This window comes from Leptodactylus fuscus, chromosome 6, assembly GCF_031893055.1.
Source record: "Leptodactylus fuscus isolate aLepFus1 chromosome 6, aLepFus1.hap2, whole genome shotgun sequence".
Taxonomy (NCBI): Eukaryota; Metazoa; Chordata; class Amphibia; order Anura; family Leptodactylidae; genus Leptodactylus; species Leptodactylus fuscus.
Genome location: NC_134270.1, coordinates 40,797,598 through 40,815,723, shown reverse-complemented (window position 1 = coordinate 40,815,723; position 18,126 = coordinate 40,797,598). Strand labels below are relative to the sequence as shown.

The following is an 18,126-nucleotide window of genomic DNA, read 5'->3' as shown; positions in this document are numbered from 1 at the left end:
CTTGTATTCTAAGGATGTGATGATTTAATGACTAGCGGCTTATCTTGTTAGAGGGGCAGATCAGCAGCTCCATGTAATATCATTAACAGAAACAGCTCATGTTCTGGAGTCATTATAGTCCTAATCCAGAGCTACAGATGTAGCAGAGCTGAACGTGTCACTTTGTGCATCTCTATAACACACGAAATTGAGTTATTAAACTAAAAACAGACTCGGCACTGCTACATCTGTATCTACTTAATGTACTTTTTCCACCTTTTAGATATGGGATCGATCGATCTCCGCTCCATTTTGCAAATCAATTTATCAGCAAATGAATGTTTTGTCCGATATCTAAAATTCCAGTAACGTCTCCAGATTTGCGGGATCTATAGTCTGGCTATTGATAGCCTTAATATAATCAATAGATTTCCATTATAGGGTTACTGGATTTCTAATATTCAACCTGTTCTAGGACGTGGGAGGAGATATCACCTGTATGGAGGGAGCGCTGAGTTATCTGGAGATATAGTGGATGTCAGCTACTCCTGGAAGCCGCTGCTGGTAACCAAGATCAATCCGGAAGGTTTTAAGAAGTCGCTGCTTTCAAGTAATTAAAATGACAGTGCTCAGCTATGGGACTCCTGACAAGTCCTTACTCTAATAAGCAGAAAGCAACCTGCCGCCTGGATTGGTTTGGCTGAGGCTGGATCCTGCCCCTCCAGCAATGTGTCACATAGACTTGTATTGATCACCCTACAGTGGAGGGAGTGCTGGGGCTAGTGGGCACATCACTGCTTCAATGCAAGGATTCCTAGAGGATGAGCCATCTCCACTGCACAGCTGGACTCTCTGAACGTCAGTGCTCTCCACCTGAACACCTTACACTCTGAAGCCTCAACACAAGTCACCATTACAATGATGGATCTTCTCAAAGCTCTTGTCAGTATTGTGGTTGTCTATTTCCACTCCTGTAAGGGAACAAGGCTGCAGAGTGGTGAGTACCAGAAAGCAAGAGATAACATTATACATAACCTCATGGTATATACATACATCTATATAGTTCACATTTACAAGCCACATATATATGTCTATAGATGCTTTGGCTGACTCCTATCACTGTGTATACAGTGGCTATAGTATTACTGTACAAATAAGATGTGTATATAGGGGAGACTGCTGGAAGTTGGACTGTCAAAAGTGTGGGGTCATTATTTAGGGATTTTCTTTATGTTAGTTAGTTTTCCATATTAGCAAACTTCTTTCAGAAGAACCTCACCAGAAGAACACTTTGTATCCAATTATGGGTGGTCGTCTAAAAGGTTTCACTGTGTAGGAGTGTGTAGTGTCTTGGTGAACACCATAGAGAATAGTTATTAAGCTGGAAGCAAATCTTCCAATATTATCTCTATCTATCTATCTATCTATCTATATCCTATCTATCTATCTCCTATCTATCTATCTATCTATCTATCTCATATCTATCTATCTATCTATCTATCTATCTATCTATCTATCTATCTATCTATCTATCTATCTATCTATCTATCTATCTCCTATCTATCTATTATCTATCTATCTCCTATCTATCTATCTATCTATCTATCTATCTCCTATCTATCTATCGATCTATCTATCTATCTCCTATCTATCTAATCTATCTATCTATCTATCTATCTCCTATCTATCTATCGATCTATCTATCTATCTCCTATCTATCTAATCTATCTATCTATCTATCTATCTATCTATCTATCTATTTCAGATTTATCTATCTAACACCTGCCTACTTGGCTATCTGCCTTTATCTATCACTTATCAGTCTAATTTCTGCTGATCTGTCTAACTCCTATCTACTGTTCTATCATCTATCTTTCTTTCTATCTATTTATGTCATATTTAACAACTACTTACTGACATATCTATTTTTGTCAAGAATTTATCTGTATATCAATCTGTCTATCTCTATTGATCATTCTATCTATCTATCTATCTATCTATCTATCTATCTATCTATCTATCTCCTATCTATCTATCTATCTATCTATCTATACATACATACATCTATTTAGCCATTCATCTAGTATCTAGTGATCTATCTACTCATTATCTATCTATGTATCTATCTATCTATCTATCTATCTATCTCCTATCTATCTATCTATCTATCTATCTATCTATCTATCTATCTATCATTTATCTATCTAGTATTGATCTAGGTATATATAATCTATCTCTCTATTCATAATCTATCTATCTATCTATGATTGAAGTCCAACCATTTTAGGACCCGCACCCCTTGATAAGCCAGTGCAGAGAACAGGTGCAGCTCTTTGCCCTGCAGGGCCGTCACATCCATAGATAACCCAGTAATTCCCATAGGGCAGCCATGCTTCACATTTTAGCACTTGAAAACCAATAACTTTAAGTTTCTCTGTGTGATATTTTATGAGATTATAGCAATGGGACCCCAGCAATCCTTGTGGAATCCACAATGTGAACTGCGTGTTATCCTAACCAGAGAAGCCATTGACAGGCTTATATTATGACACATTGTACTCAGTCAGCGACTGTTCGCTGCTAAATGGAGCTTTTATTCGTCTGCTGAACTCCTGCCCTTGAAGAAATGTATTAAGAAAATGTGCTTCCTGTTTCATGGTCTGAAAAATGTCTTTTGGGTCTTTATAGGCAAAGATCATCCGTCCCCTCACAAAAGAGCTGAACATCTCATGGTATAAAATACTGTGACATTTACACAACATGTGAACTGCGGTCTACACTGGCTGAGCAGTGTCAGCATGAAAATACTAGAGTACAGTAGGACTAGGAGGAGCCGGGCAGATTCATATACAGATTTGTTGGAATACATTCAGGATATATTCATTTTAATTTCTGCTTGTTCTGGATTTAGGAGTCCAGGGGGCGGGGCTATTCTGTGATTGACAGCTTTCCTTGTATGAGTGTATATAGAGATATCTGCTGCTGCTCTGTAACATGCCCAACATGACACGTTCCCTTTCATCACACATTACCTAGTAAAATAATGAACAATGGACAGTATAGGGGGTGCCATACAAACCCCATTATAGTTATGACCATCATATCACAAATCCATCCTGATATAGATATGAACACAGCCAAACAGTCCATGCACAGCACCCCCACAATGGCCAAAGCCTCTATTACTGAAGGTCTACCCATCCATGGGTTATAGGAACCACCTCCACTCGTTCTTCCGAAAAATGAATACTTAATCCACTTGAAAAGCGGGTACCCTAGGAAATCCATGGACCCCATAGTTTGTAATGGAGTCTTCCTGGTTTCTGGCATAATTTGGAAAGAAACTCCTCTTCACATTTTTCAAGTAGAATGGGGAACGCAATCCCTGAATGGAGACCGAGCGCTAGTGTGAACCCAACCTTAGTGAGTGTAACGCCTGTCTTTCAAACATAGTATATGTAAATTCTGTACAAATAATCTTTGCAGGATATTGCAGAATTCACATATATTTCTATAATATGCTACATTTTAAAATCTGTGAATCCATGTATATAACATGTGATCATAGGTTTATACTGTACATTGGGTTAACCAGTATATATGAGGAAGCACCAGATGAAGTTACCAGTTGTACCAAAATCAGCTATTTTACTTCCCATGAATGTCCTGGGTGATTGTGTTTTTAGAAGTTGCCATAAGGGCCAGTAAACAGTTTATAATTATGGAGGTTTTCCCACCAATGATATGTATCCCCTGATATTTGTCTGGTTGCTTGGGCCGTGAGTGCTGGGACCTCCGGAATTCACAAAAATGAGCCCTCTCAATGTGAATAGTATGGCGACACTCATGTTGGGCCACTGCATCATTCACTTTTATGGGACTTCTGGAACTCTGACAAGTCCATAGACGTGAATCAAGTGTTGGCCAAACATAAGAACCAGCACTCTCTTCACATAGGGCTCTTGCACACCCCATTCTTGGGATTGCTGGAGGTCAAACCATTTGCAAATGGTTTTAATGAAAACGTTCCTGTCGTTCGTATCTATAGCACCTATACAGGCCTTTATAGTAAGAGACAGCATATAACCCTGTGTAGTCTGATCCTGCAGGTATACTCTTCTTTATCTGTCTCCTACTGTCCTATTTAACAGGCTAGCAAGAAGTATGGGACATATAAGACACTGTGACTGCAGGATCAGACTACACAGGGTTTGTTGTCTGTTTCCATGGAGACCCTTAGGAGTAGGGCTGGGCGAATAATCAAAAATTAACCATAACCGAACATCAACCAGGTGTCAAAAGGGATCACTGAGGGCTGATATTGGGGCATTGCAACACCTCATCAGTACTGAAGACAACAGGGAGTCACGCCAGAGTAGAGACCCCAGCATATAATAGCAGTATAGGTTCGGCCCTGTTTGGTCCAAACGAAACTGCTGGGTGAACCTCGCAAAACAAATATATATAGGATTGTTTTTAAAATCCGATCTCCGATTGAGATTGGGTTCGAATGAAAAATGATTGGAAATCGGATTTCAAAATCGATCCTGAAAAGTCAAGATCGGCTCAACCCTACTGTAGAGCCTTAGTTGTGTCTCGTTTTTTTTTTCTAATTTCTCTGCGTGTTGCACAGTCTGACCTGTGAAATTATCAACTGACATAAATGTTTTGCACTTGTTAATCTTTCTTGCTGTAGAATGGCGGTGTTAGGAACCTGATGGAACAAATAACTCTGTAAGTCTTGGGCAACCAGAATCCCTAAGTGCTGAGGCAAAAACAGTCCTGGGTGTGCTACGCTCTCCCAACCGGAGCGAAAGCAGACCCCGGAGTTCTTCACCAGAGCTCCTGATGGTGGAGTTGGACTTGTTAAAAGTCCGAGGCCTAGATCCACAACTGCCCAGAGAGCGACGTACACTCAGTGAACCCCAAGTAGGAGGGCCCAGAGGAACCCAGACACTAACCTGAGAGTGAAGTCCAAGAGAGTAGGATGGACTGGAGTGCAGATGAGCAGGAGGTAATCCAGGGAATACACCCAGATACCCAAGAAGCAAATATGTGGTCAAACAAGCCAAGTCGATAACTGGAGGTCACGTGGTAGCATAAGGCAGAGGCAGAAGCGTAGTCAGGGAAGCCGGGTCACACACAGGAGGTCAGTGGAGTAACCAAATCAGGATTCAAAAGGGAGGTCAGGAGGAAGCCAAAATCAAATACTTTACTTACCATTTTCTGCATGTTGGTCTCCATGATACCCCCTGACACTTTTTAATTCATTTATGTTGAGTGCCTTATCTCCTTCCATGTTGTTTGCTTCTAGTTTACTGCGGTGCTTATTTATGATGTCGGCGCACCTCCTTGTTAAATGTTGTGCACATGTTCGTTAGTTTAGATGGGTCTTTTTTGGCCAATAGTGTTGAAAAATTGTGTAGTCACCACTTTCTAATGCATTCTAACCTTGATGGGCTCTTTTACGCTGACCATGTTCTGGAGTGAATTTGCACCTTTGTAGCTCCTATCTAAAAAAAAAAAGAGGCACAAGTCTTAAGGATTTTCATTTAGGCCAAGGCCTGTAATCTCATCAAAAAGCAAAGGTGGTGAGAGCAGCATTACAGTGTAAAAAAAGTTGCAAATGCTTCATAAATGAAGTGTAGTGCAGGAAAAGAACTCAAAAAGGCGCAAGTAGCTTAATAAATATGCCCCATTGAGTCAACCATGAACTCCTCTGCACAACAAAGTATTCTAGAGTCAAATGTGAAGCCATCTAACCAACAGCTAATTCTTGGCTGAAATCGGGTCATGTAACAGGACAAGGATCCCAAACACACCAGCAAATCTACAACAAAAGGGCTGAAAAAGGAAAGAATCAAGGTGCAGCCATGGGCTAGTCAATGTGCAGACCTCAACCCAATTACAATGCTGAGTAGGGCTAAGACCCCATGGGACGTCCCACAGCAATAATACGCTGCTGGAAAAACCGTGGCAGCAACGCATTACAGTTCTTCCCGCAGCACTTTAAACAGAAAGTTTGCAGAGTTTTCCTCCATGGACTTTCTGTTACAATTATATCTATGGGGAAACCGCCAGCGTTTTCTTAGGTATAATTGACATGCTGCAATTTCCAAAACCACACTGGTTTTGGAAGCCGCAACGTATCCGCATTGCGGTTTTTATCACAAAGTGGGCATGAGCTTCATTAGAATCCCATGCACTTTGCCTGTACTGTAAAGCGGCGCGATTTTTACCACTCCATTTCGTCTGCGGGCAAATCACGGCGTTTCCATCCCGTGAGGGCCTAAGAGTCTGATAGTCATACAGAAAAGCATTACTTCAAGTTATTGCTGCTAAGGAGGTTCTACAAGCTATTGATTCATGGGGTGCACTTAGTTCTTCACTTCTAACTTGTTCATTTTGGCTTCATTCTTGGTAACTGAATGGCGGTAGAATCTGTTATGTGTTGTATTTCATCTCAGGTTGGATTTCCTTAGTGTTATCACCTTCTAAGGGCCAAATGTTTTTTTTTTTTAATTATTATGCCCTAATTTGTAAAACCATAGAAGTCAAAATGTATTTGTTTTTCTCTTTATGGTATGTATATGGATGAAATAATATCTGATCTACACATGAATAATATACATGAAGCACATGTGGAAGATACGCCTCATATATAATGTCATTCTGTGACATGAATAATATTACTAATTTCTCTATGTTCTCTATCTTATTGCATTTCATTAGTGGATATGACACATAAGCCAGGTATGTGCATTTTTTGGTTCGGTTTATTGTATACAATAATCCCTTATTTTGTGTAATTCCATCCTGGTGAAATGTTAGGGCTAGTTCACACGGGGCGCGGAATGGCGGATTTTGGTCCTGATTGTGACGTGGGAAGCCGCTTCAGAATAGGGCCAAAATGCTCCTGCCACGACTGTCGCGGCTTCCTGCTCCAGAGTAGGCCCAAAAGTATGGGCCTAGTCCGGAGGGGCTGAATCAGCCACGGAATCCGCCTGAAGGGCAGCTCACTAGCGGTCTACATAGACCTCTATTGTGAAGGGGCGGATTATGACATGGATTCAGCACCAAAATTTGCCCCCTATTGCCCCCTGTGAACGAGCCCTTAAAGTGAATCTCCTTGTATGTTTTGGCATCTAAGACTTAGTATGTTAGGTACTTTTTGTGAACTTCATAGAGGGCCAGAATTCTAAAAAGGGGCATAACCGGCCTAAATGTCCTAATAAGGGCAGGGGATGAGGTCTGGATTGACCACTCTCTTTCCTCACCCTTACCTTAGCATGCATATGTTCTGAAAGAAGAGATAAGAGGAAGTCACTGCCATGCACCATCTTTCTGCAGAACATAAGGATTGGGCATGTTGAAATTCAACATGTCCATTCTTTGTCCACCCCCCAATATCTGTTATCAGGGAACATCGCCATCCACGTTAACTGATTGGTTGGTCTTTCTGAAATTGTTGGATTTGGTTCACAATAGTCTAATGTATTTGGCTAGCTTTAGAGGGTTGTATCAGATTTCCAGTAAGGCTGCATTTGGAACCCAACCCCAATCTACTTAGGAAAGTCCCTCCCCCCCCCCCCCCAAATAAAACTGCAAATTTTCGGAATACTCGCCTCTTTATGAGACAATGGTGGTACTGAGCATAAAACACATTCTATCTATGTTATAGGACAAATTGTGTGCAAGCAAGGGACACAGAAGCCATGTTATAAAATAATTTACTTCCATGACACATCAAGAAGGTTGTCCTTCCAGGAAGCTCAGGACGAATGTAAACGGGATGGAGGTGACCTAATGACTATAAAGTCCGAAGCAGAGCAGAAATTCATCCAGATGCTGATCCAGAGTCTCACTGGATCGGATGGAGACTTCTGGCTTGGCCTACGGAGAATTGAAGATGATTCACCGAATTCCAGTGACTGCCAGAGCCTATACACGTGGGTTGATGGCAGTAAACCAACATTTTGGTAAGTATGATCAAAGTTCACTCCTATTTCTAATCATGACTTTTTTATGTTGCAGATGTTTTTGTAGTTGTACTGGTGTAACTATAGAGGTCTCAGTAGTCACAACTGTAGTCGCAGAGACCAGGTAGCTCCACAGGTAACACCCAACACACTAGGGCTGGATAAACGTCTTTGATCTCTTTTCTGATTTTCCTTGATAGCTGGCAGTCTGTGTATCATAAATGCAATACCCCTGCCCTCGGGTGCACTGGAGTGAGAAGATTTATGACGCACAGCCTTCCACGGTCAGAAAGGAGGAAATGAACACTTCAATGGCAAAAATAGCAGTTGATCAGTAGCATATAGTCATGGAGGAATTTTTGGTGGTAGGCTCTGGTACAAAAGTAGGCATGATCATTGTTTGGGGGACACCGATATGGAATAAGAATGATGGGAAGCTTGTGTACACAGACATGTTACTTATGAGCAAGTCATAACTGTGGCCTGTGTCCGGACAGAGAAGGAAAGAGAAATTAAAATGCTGCTAAAATGTATGGATGGGACATAGGTGATGGTTGTGAGACAAAGCTGCATGGGGGGCCAAAGTCACCAGGGCCCACGAGCCTTAAAGGGGTTGGCCACTTTCAGACCAATATTGACAAACCAGTGTACAATAAAAAGATATACAATTTTCCAATATACTTTCTGTATCAATTCCTCACGGTTTTCTAGATCTCTGCTTGCTGTCATTCATTCTGTTACTTCTAGAGGATAAAACTCTGACCATGGTCATGTGATGAGCACACAGGTGCAGAGCTTGTTATAGTCACAGCACAATAATCAGACATCTGCCTGGTAATCAGCTGTGCACCTGTGTGCTCATCACATGACCATGGTCAGAGTTTTATCCTCTAGAAGTAACAGAATGAATGACAGCAAGCCAAAATCTAGAAAACCGTGAGGAATTGATACAGAAAGTATATTGGAAAATTGTATATCTTTTTATTGTACATTTGCTTGTCAATATTGGTCTGAAGGTGGCCAACCCCTTTAAAGGAGTATTCCCATGTCGCATACTCACCAGTCTTCACTGCTGTAAAATCTTCTTTCTTCCTGGTTTCTTGTGTCATTTGGTGGGCGGGGTTTCACATGCAACCTGCCGTTTATCTCCGCCCCCAAATTAACATGTAGCTCCGCCCACCACATAGCGTGATCCTATGGGGCGGCTGAAGGGCCTGTGATGTCATCAAAGGTCCTCAAACAACACTATATGCACAATATTGGACTATGAAGTGCAGGCAGGAACAACTCCATTCTGTGTTACATACAGAGACTGCCTGTCTCTGCTATAATGAACACAATTGAATTAGCTAGCCTGATAACTGGGAGAACAGAAGACGTTCAGAAATGAAAGCAGCTCCTCTCCCCTATCTGAGAGCAGGAAGCTAGGTCATGTGGTGTAGACACAGGAATAGCTAGAAACACAGGGTCGCTCCCGTGCACTTAGCCACTCCCCCCCCCCTTCCCGAGAGCAGCAGATACATCACTTGACTTATGACCAGATAAGTCAAGGGCTGTGTCAACAATCCTATTAATATTATAAATGTGAATGTTTGTGAGTTTGTGGGTTTGTGTGTTTGGATGTTTGCATGTTCGGATGTTTGTTCCTCAATCACGGAAAAACCGCTCCACCGATTTGGCTCAAATTTTCCAAAAACATAGTTAATACACCCGATTGCATAATAGGCTACTTTTCGTCACAATAACGCACATACGTTTTTCCCAGGACCCACGCAAAAAGCCAACTCACATCACTATCTCTGCAATCTCACACACTTTGGACCATAGAAAGCCCTAAAACTTCACATTCCCCTCTACAGTCTCGCCCCTAACCCCACACAATCTCATATACATATACTTTACCACTTTGCCCCTCGCCTTAACGATACTCCAGGAGGCTCTCTTCAACGCTTCGGAGCAGCCATGTTTGCCAACCCCCACCGCTCGGACAATCCGCGACACCGCCCACCCATGTCAATACCCCTAGGCGGTCTAATAAATGCAAAAAAAAAGTTTAAAAAAAGTAAAAAAAAATATATATATATATATAAAAAAAAAAAAGGATTACAAATTCAAATCACCCCCCTTTCCCTAGAACACATATAAAAGTCGTTAAAAACTGTGAAACACATACATGTTAGGTATCCCCGCGTCCGAAATTGCCCGCTCTACAAAGCTATACAAATATTTTTCCTGTTCGGTAAACGCCGTCGCGGGAAAAATGGTCAAAAGTGCCAAACCGCCGTTTTTTCACTGTTTTGATTCTGATAAAAATTTGAATAAAAAGTGATAAAAGCAATAACTTTTCCTGAAAATGGTAGAACTACAAAGTACACCCGGTCCCGCAAAAAAAACCCGCCTTATACATCCCCATACACGCACATATAAAAAGTTACGGCTGTCGGAATATGACGACTTTTCAAAAAAAAATTTTTTAACACAGTTTTGGATTTTTTTAAGGGGTCAAAATGTAAATAAAACCATATAAATTTGGTATCCCCGGCATCGTAACGAAACACAGAATACAGGGGACAGGTAATTTTGGTTGCACAGTGAACGCCGTAAAACCAAAGCCCGTAAGAAAGTCGCAGAAATGCATTTTTTCTTCAAATCCACCCCATTCTGATTTTTTTCCCTGCTTCCCAGTACATTATATAGAATCAATAATGGTGGCATCAGGAAGAAAAATTTGTCCCAGGAAAAATGAAGACCTCATATGGCTCTGGGAGCGGAGAAGTAAAAAAGTTATGGGGTTTAGAAGGAGGGGAGTCAAAAACGAAAATTAAAAAATGCCATCGGCGGGAAAGGGTTAACTTCAAATACTTCTGTCCCAAAGTCACTATGTAAAGTTTCTCACAACACCGTATATATAGCAGCTCAAATACAAAGTAACTTCAACACAAAAGTCTCACGTATTCTCTGAATTACAGCAAAAACAAGATACAAAGTTACATTTCATATCCCACACCTTATACACAGTACGAAAACCTTACCCACGTCTGTATATACCCACTGCTACAATCACCGCAGACGAAGTCGCGGGTACCAGCTAGTGAATTGAATAAAGTAAGATAGTGGACAAACAGCAGTTTTGCTGAAGCAGTGTATTTAGGAAAAGTCTTACATCAACATTAACCAGCAGTATAGATAGGATCCCTGTGATGGGACAACCCCTTTAAGTTACACCCTGAGTAGTGGGTAGTAGTTCAGATATTGCAATTAAAAGAGTTGTCTAATCCTTACATTTTTTAATAAAAAAAAATAAAAGAACTGATAGCTATCCAAGAAGTGATACCTACCCTAAGTGCTCCGGCCAGTTGTCTTACATCCAGCCACAAGATAGAGAGGAAGAGGAGGGAGGACATGACTGCTCTCAATATACAGAGATTTCTTTGTGTATTTCTCAGTTTTATTAGACATTTCAATCAACAGAATCAAAGAGAATAATATGCTAATGGAGGATGGGCTGAGATATTTTAATTTTTTTGTGCATTTTCTATGTTAGTGTCCCTTTAATAACAGAATCTAGGCATGAAAAACCTATAGTACCATTATAAAAGCCAGACCTGCACAATCTCTAGCAGAAGGTACCACGAGCAGTAAATGCCAGTCCTGCATGTGTTTAGGATTTGTGCCAAACCACAGCTGCATTGCTATTAATGGAAGAAGCCGGGGTGAGCTGTATCACAATATATATTAGCAACCTTAATAGGAAGCTTAAGCTGGAATTTGTAGAAACACATTGCCAGTAAAACAGAATTAGGAATAATGAATAGTGTCACCAAATTAACATTTACTGTTTAACAGAATACACACTTGTTTTATATATCAGACAAGCACAGAATCTTGTATAGTATTATTATTATTATTATTAGTTATTTATATGGCACCATTAATTCCATGGTGCTTTACATTTGGGGGTTACATACAGTACACAGAATATACAGGTAGATATAAAACTAACAATGACCGACTGGCACAGTGGGGTAGAGGGCCCTGCCCGCGAGGGCTTACAATCTATGGGGGAAGGGATAGAGACAAAAGGTGAGGGGGAGACAGTTCAGATGGTGGTGTGGTGGCAGTAGTGTTATTGGAGGTTGTAGGCCTTCCTGAATAGGTGAGTCTGTCAAATCTGAAGTTAGAATTGCTGATGCATTGCTACTGGATTTATGTTGAAATACTAATTTTCCTTTAAAACTAAAGACTATCAGCTTTGGAATAAAGAATGTATTCTAAGATGGCGACGATTCTTATGATTGTAACCAGGACTACAACTTGCTGTGCGTCACGCACCAGAACCAATCATATGAAGAATTTCACGTTATATTATGCATTAACCCTTTCTTTTCCTTTCCTGTATAACTATGCGTGACGTGAAATAAACTTGGTTCAGTGCTGCTAGCCGAGGATAAGAGAGCAAGAGCTGAGAAGTTTTGAAGCAGCTTGAGTCTGATTCATTTCTTAAAGCGACGGTGCACACACATGCTCTCACTAATTTGGATCTGACTGATTGACCCGTGCTGTCGAATTCGACCCTGACAATTGGCGCTCCAACGTGGGGCTATCATGAGAAAACCAGGGGGGGCTCGCTGACCCGCATAGGCCGCCACACCGAACTCCGCCATTTCCCGAGGAGGGTCCGGAACCTCAAACGATCACGGTGAGTTTACGCATATTTTATATTTGTTCACTTGCCTGTGAATCTCGAGAGGTGGCGGTTTAGTAAGTGTGGTGGTGAGCCGGGTCGGGTGCTCAAGGTCTTAAATGGACAGACATGCCTGGAGTTTCCTCTGATAGCTTAGAACCGCAGCACTGATATATATATATTTTTATTTTTTTTAAATGTAGATTGTGAGCCCCGCATAGAGCTCACAATGTACATTTTTCCCTATCAGTGTGTCTTTGGAATATGGGATGGAAATCCATGCAAACACGGGGAGAACATACAAACTCCTTGCAGATGGTTTTCTGCCCTTGGCAGGATTTGAACACCAGGACTCCAGTGCTGCAAGGCTGCAGTGCTAACCACTGAGCCACTGTGTGGCCCCATAGCACTGATATATTTCTGTCCCGTGTGGCTCAATCGGTCAGATAGAGGTGTGGATAGAAGTTGAGACTGGTTAAGTATAGTGTGAGGTGAGATAGATAACAGCCGTCTGTTTAGTCAGGATATTATTGTATTTAGCGCCGTACCATCATTGTTATTCCCCATACGTCAAACAGCAGCGCAACAACTGGGGTATTCCTGCCCCTGCGAGCAATTAGGACAGGTGGAACTTTTACTTAATCAAAGTGGAACCTCCCCTATAAGAGGCCAACTGACTCCCTCCCCCCCGCGTTTTTTTCTGTCCTGCTGGGCAGGACAGGTGGCAGGGGAAGGTTGGGAGGGGGGGCAGAGTTCCTCTCTCCCACTTTCCCTTTTTTTCCTTTTTTTTTTCCTTTTATATTTTGCTGTGGGTTGGGCGCCCCCCTCCCCAAGATTGGGGGGGGGGGGAGAGCTCGACTGCAGCCTACCTGGAGCGTTGGAGGCGCGGGCAGGGACCCGCGCACTTCGGCGTTCGGCACCGGCTTTCCCGGGCTCCTGTACGGAGCTTCGGAGTTCGGCGCATGCGCAGGACGGGTTCGCGCGCGTGCGCGCCGGGCCCAGCTGTGTTATGCGCTCCCGTGCCGCCGGGCATGCGCAGTAGCTCGCGCCTGTCCGGCGGCTTTCTCTGCTCTTCCGGCTCTTAGAAACTGAGCCGGGGGGAGTATGGGGACACTGTGAAGGGGCACGGAGCTCCCCCTCGGCGGGGGGGGGAGAGTATGAAGCCCCTGGGTCCCTCACCTTCACACCACCCACCCACCCCCTCGGGAGGGGCGGGGTTTATTGTGCCCTCCCCCTTTGGGAGGTATATTAGTATGGCAGCTTCTGCCTGTCAGTCGCTGCTCAGGTGTTGCAGGGACTGGTTGAGGCTCTGAAGCTTGCTCAGCTTGGTGGTGTACAGAGAGTCTTCAACTCAGCATTTGAACTTTCTGGACTGGATTGTAAGGTATTTTTTTCTTGGTTTAGGGAAGTGACCTGGGATCCCTGTCAGGTATGGGGGGAGATATCTTTATGTATTTGGTCTCTTTTTTAGATGGCTTCTTCATCCTCGTCGTCAAGTTCCGACGAGGGAAGACGCAGGAAATCCGCAGCGGTGCGCAGACACGCACCATGCAAGGATTGCAATATTCCGTTACCTGACGGATATGAAAATTCACGATGTCGTCAATGTAGGGCTCCACGGGCGGAAGAAACCCAGGTTCACGAGGTCATCTCCTGGGTGAAAGGTTTTGTGGAGGAGTCTATGCGTGAAATGAAGGACTCTATCGCCCATCTCACGAAGAGACCTCGTCTGGAGTCCACTTCCCGTCCGTTTCCTCTGAATGAGGAATTTCAGATTGTGGATGAAGTCTCTTCAGATGAAGAGTCGGTGGATACGGGTCCGTCTTTTCCCTTGGAGAAAATGCCAAGGCTGATGAAAATGGTGCGTCCAGAGCGTGACGGGGACCCGGACCAGAAGGGACAGAGGTCCTTCAAGGTGGAGCCGGCAGTAGTGAGAAACATGGAGGCGGAGTGGAAGCGCCCGGAGAGGTCGTTTCAACTCTCCAAGAAGTTTCGGACCCTCTTTCCGGTGGAGGAGGACCAGTTTGATCGCTGGGGTCCGCCCCCGAGGGTCGATATGGCCGTTTCGAAACTTTCGAAACGAACGGTGGTGCCATCAGCAGATGGCTCTAATCTACAGGATGCGATGGATCGACGTACGGAGGTAAGTGGCCACCTTAAGGTGGGGAGACAAGATCTCAGGAGAACATACCTAATCCCTTCTCTTTCTATCAGGGTTCCCTACGTCGAGTTTATACTTCAGCAGCTGCGCAGGCCTCCGTGGGAATTTCAGCGACCGACGTCGTCCAATTTTTGAAAGGCAATGTTTCAGCCCTTCGGAGGAATATTGATGCGGGGGTTCCACGCGACGAATTGCTGGCGTTCCTGTCGTCCACTTCATTGGCGGTGGACTACCTGGCGGAAGCGGCGTCATACCAAGTGAAGATCGCGGCGAGGGCTATGGCATTAGCCACAGCGGCTAGACGGCCCCTTTGGTTGAAGCCCTGGAGGGCTGACAATACATCGAAGTACAACCTTTGCGCTCTCCCCTTCGAGCCTGGTAAGCTCTTCGGTAAGGAGCTGGATGCCATTATGAAGGGGTTAGCCGACAGCAAGGGGAAGAATCTTCCCCAAAGAGCTCTGGGTAGAGCAGGCCCTTCATTTCGGGGCCGAGGATTTAGACCCTTTCCCTCTAGGGGAACATATCAAAGGCGCCCCGGGGCCCGGGGCAGAGGCTTTGGTCGGCGTCTCACCCGTGAGGCAGAGAAGAAGAAGCCAAGTTTCTGACATTCAATCCTCCCCTCCTCTACCGCCCGTTCCCATTTCCCCAATTCCGGTAGGAGGGCGTTTGTCTCTTTTTCTTCCAGCTTGGGTTCGCTGTATTCAGGATCCGTGGGTTCTGCAGCTGGTAGCTGCAGGATTCAGAATAAAGTTTATTTCGAAACCCCCCGACAAATTTGTCAGAACCCGTGTTTTATTGGATCTCAAGCAAATCCTCCTAGAGAGGGCCGTCCAGGAGTACCTGGACAAGGGCGCCCTAGAACCGGTGCCTCAGGTAGAGCAGTCAACCGGCGTGTATTCTCCAGTTTTTTTGGTACCAAAAAGCTCAGGGGGCTGGAGAATGGTTGTGGATCTAAGAGGTCTCAATCGTTACATTGTCAAGACTCATTTCCGAATGGAAACTATCAGGTCAGTATTGCCGTTCCTGCAGCACGGAGACATGTTCGTCACATTAGATCTGAGAGATGCATATCTACACGTCCCAATATTTCCACCGCACAGGAGGTTTTTGAGAATTGCGGTTGTGTTGAACGGTACGCTGCGCCATTTGCAGTTCGCAGCCCTGCCGTTTGGGATTTCATCGGCCCCCCACACCTTTACAAAGGTTGTGGCTCCGGTCGTTGCGGCTCTTCGGCTTCAGGGTATCTTCATAGTACCCTACCTGGACGACTGGCTGTTGAAAGCCCAGTCAGCAGAGGTCCTCACTGCCCACCTAAACACCACCATCGCCTTCCTAGGCGAACTGGGTTGGCTCATAAATTGGCAAAAATCCGTGGTTATTCCGTCCACTCGGATCCAATTCCTAGGATTCATCCTGGATTCCCTCAAAATGCGAGTTTCCCTACCTCCCGGGCGGGAGGAGAAAATTCGCCGGGCAGTACATCATTTAACGGTGACGCGGAGAGTTCAGGTGAGAACATCCATGAAGGTCCTGGGATTGATGGCGGCAGCTGCAGATGCAGTACCATGGGCACTATGGCACATGCGGCCATTACAGTGCGAGACTCTCAGGTTATGGAACCGCAGCCAGACAGGGCTGCAAAGACTCATCCAGTTGTCTGTCGAAACCCGTCGGTCGCTACGGTGGTGGTCCCATCTGAAGAACGGGAAGTCCACGGTCCAGCCTGTCTGGACCCTGTTGACGACAGATGCCTCCCTCTATGGATGGGGAGCACATCTGGGGGAGACCCTAACAAGCGGAACATGGGGGCCGGAGGAGAGGTCCCAGTCATCAAATTGGCGCGAACTATGCGCAATCCTCAAGGCACTACGTTATTTCACCCAAACGCTCCGCGGCAAGGCAGTCAGGGTCAGGACAGACAATGTCACGGCGGTCCTGTATCTGAACAAACAAGGAGGGACGAGGTCCCCATCTCTGCTCAGGTTAGTAGGCCAGATCTTCACCTGGGCGGAAGACAACGTAAGTCATCTCACGGCGGTGCACATAAGAGGACATCTAAACACGTTGGCGGATCAGCTAAGCAGAGGCCTGACTGTGGCGGGCGAATGGTCGCTGAACCAGGGAGTTTTCCATCAACTTACCCAGATGTGGGGTCTCCCCGAGGTGGACCTGATGGCCACCCAGTACAATGCCAAGGTGGAGAGGTTTTGTTCCCTCTACCAGGAGGACAACCCCTTGGCAGTGGATGCCCTATCAATACCTTGGAGGTTCAGGCTGGCATACATCTTCCCTCCACTTCCCATGGTTTCGAAGGTATTGGCCAGATCAAACAAGACCAGGTATCGGTCATCGCGATCATACCATTCTGGCCAAAGAGGGCATGGTTTACCCACCTCATGCAGATGAGTCGAGGGAACTATTGGAGACTTCCGCTTCTTCACAACCTGGTAACCCAGAACAATCGGCTATGCCAGGACCTGGAGACGTTCAACCTGACAGCCTGGAGGTTGTCCGCGCCTTATATGGACACGGAGGACTATCCCAAGCCGTTCGAGCGACCTTAGCTTGTTCTAGGGCACTGTCAACTAACAGAGCTTATGTAAGGATTGGTAGAATCTACCAACAATGGTGCGAGGAGAACCGGCGATCCGGTTCGGAGATTGAGTCGGTGTTGGAGTTTATGCAGAATGGCCTGGACAAGGGGCTTGCTCCGGCGACACTAAGAGTACACATGGCAGCTTTGTCTGCGGTCTTGGGGATCAGGTTGTCCCAGAATCCCCTGGTGAGTCAGTTCTTGAAAGGAGCCTCTAGGCTCCGCCCCTCGGTTCACAGCCCGGTCCCTCAATGGGATCTGGGTACGGTACTACAGGGACTTTGTGAGCCCCCCTTTGAGCCGCTGCAGGAGACAGATTTGAAATGGGTGTCTTATAAGGTGGCATTTTTGTTGGCGGTTACCTCAGCAAAACGAGCTGGGGAGCTGCAGGCTTTGGCTGCTACAGAGCCTTACTTATTATTTTTCCCAGACAGGGTCCAGTTGAGGTACCTGCCGGGGTTCCTACCCAAGGTGCCTTCTGGGCAGAATATAAACCACGTTATCTCACTGCCCACCTTCTTTCCTTCCCCAGGGAGCCGGGAGGAGGAAAGGTGGCATACCCTGGACCTAAGGAGATGTCTAAGTATCTACCTGGAACGGACTAGCGCGTTCAGGAGGGCCGAGAACCTGTTTGTGAATGCGGCAGGTAGGAATAGAGGGGAGAAAGTATCCAAGGGTACCCTTTCACGTTGGATCAAGGGGGCCATTTTTCAGGCCTTCCAGAATCAGG

At 44.9% G+C, this 18,126-nt stretch overlaps 1 protein-coding gene across 2 annotated transcripts in view; it reads left to right on the top strand.

Annotated features, from left to right (window-relative positions):
- Nucleotides 1–865: 865 nt before the first annotated feature.
- LAYN (layilin) overlaps nt 866–18,126 on the top strand; it is a 34,192-nt gene continuing 16,931 nt past the window's right edge. Inside the window, exons 1-3 of one of the 2 annotated variants that reach the window (XM_075279814.1) lie at nt 866–976; nt 6,712–6,732; nt 7,661–7,958. In XM_075279814.1, the coding sequence (XP_075135915.1) occupies nt 898–976; nt 6,712–6,732; nt 7,661–7,958 (398 nt within the window). In that variant the 5' untranslated portion in view covers nt 866–897. The remainder of the gene's footprint in view (nt 977–6,711; nt 6,733–7,660; nt 7,959–18,126) is intronic. The other variant, XM_075279815.1, reaches the window with a different exon arrangement.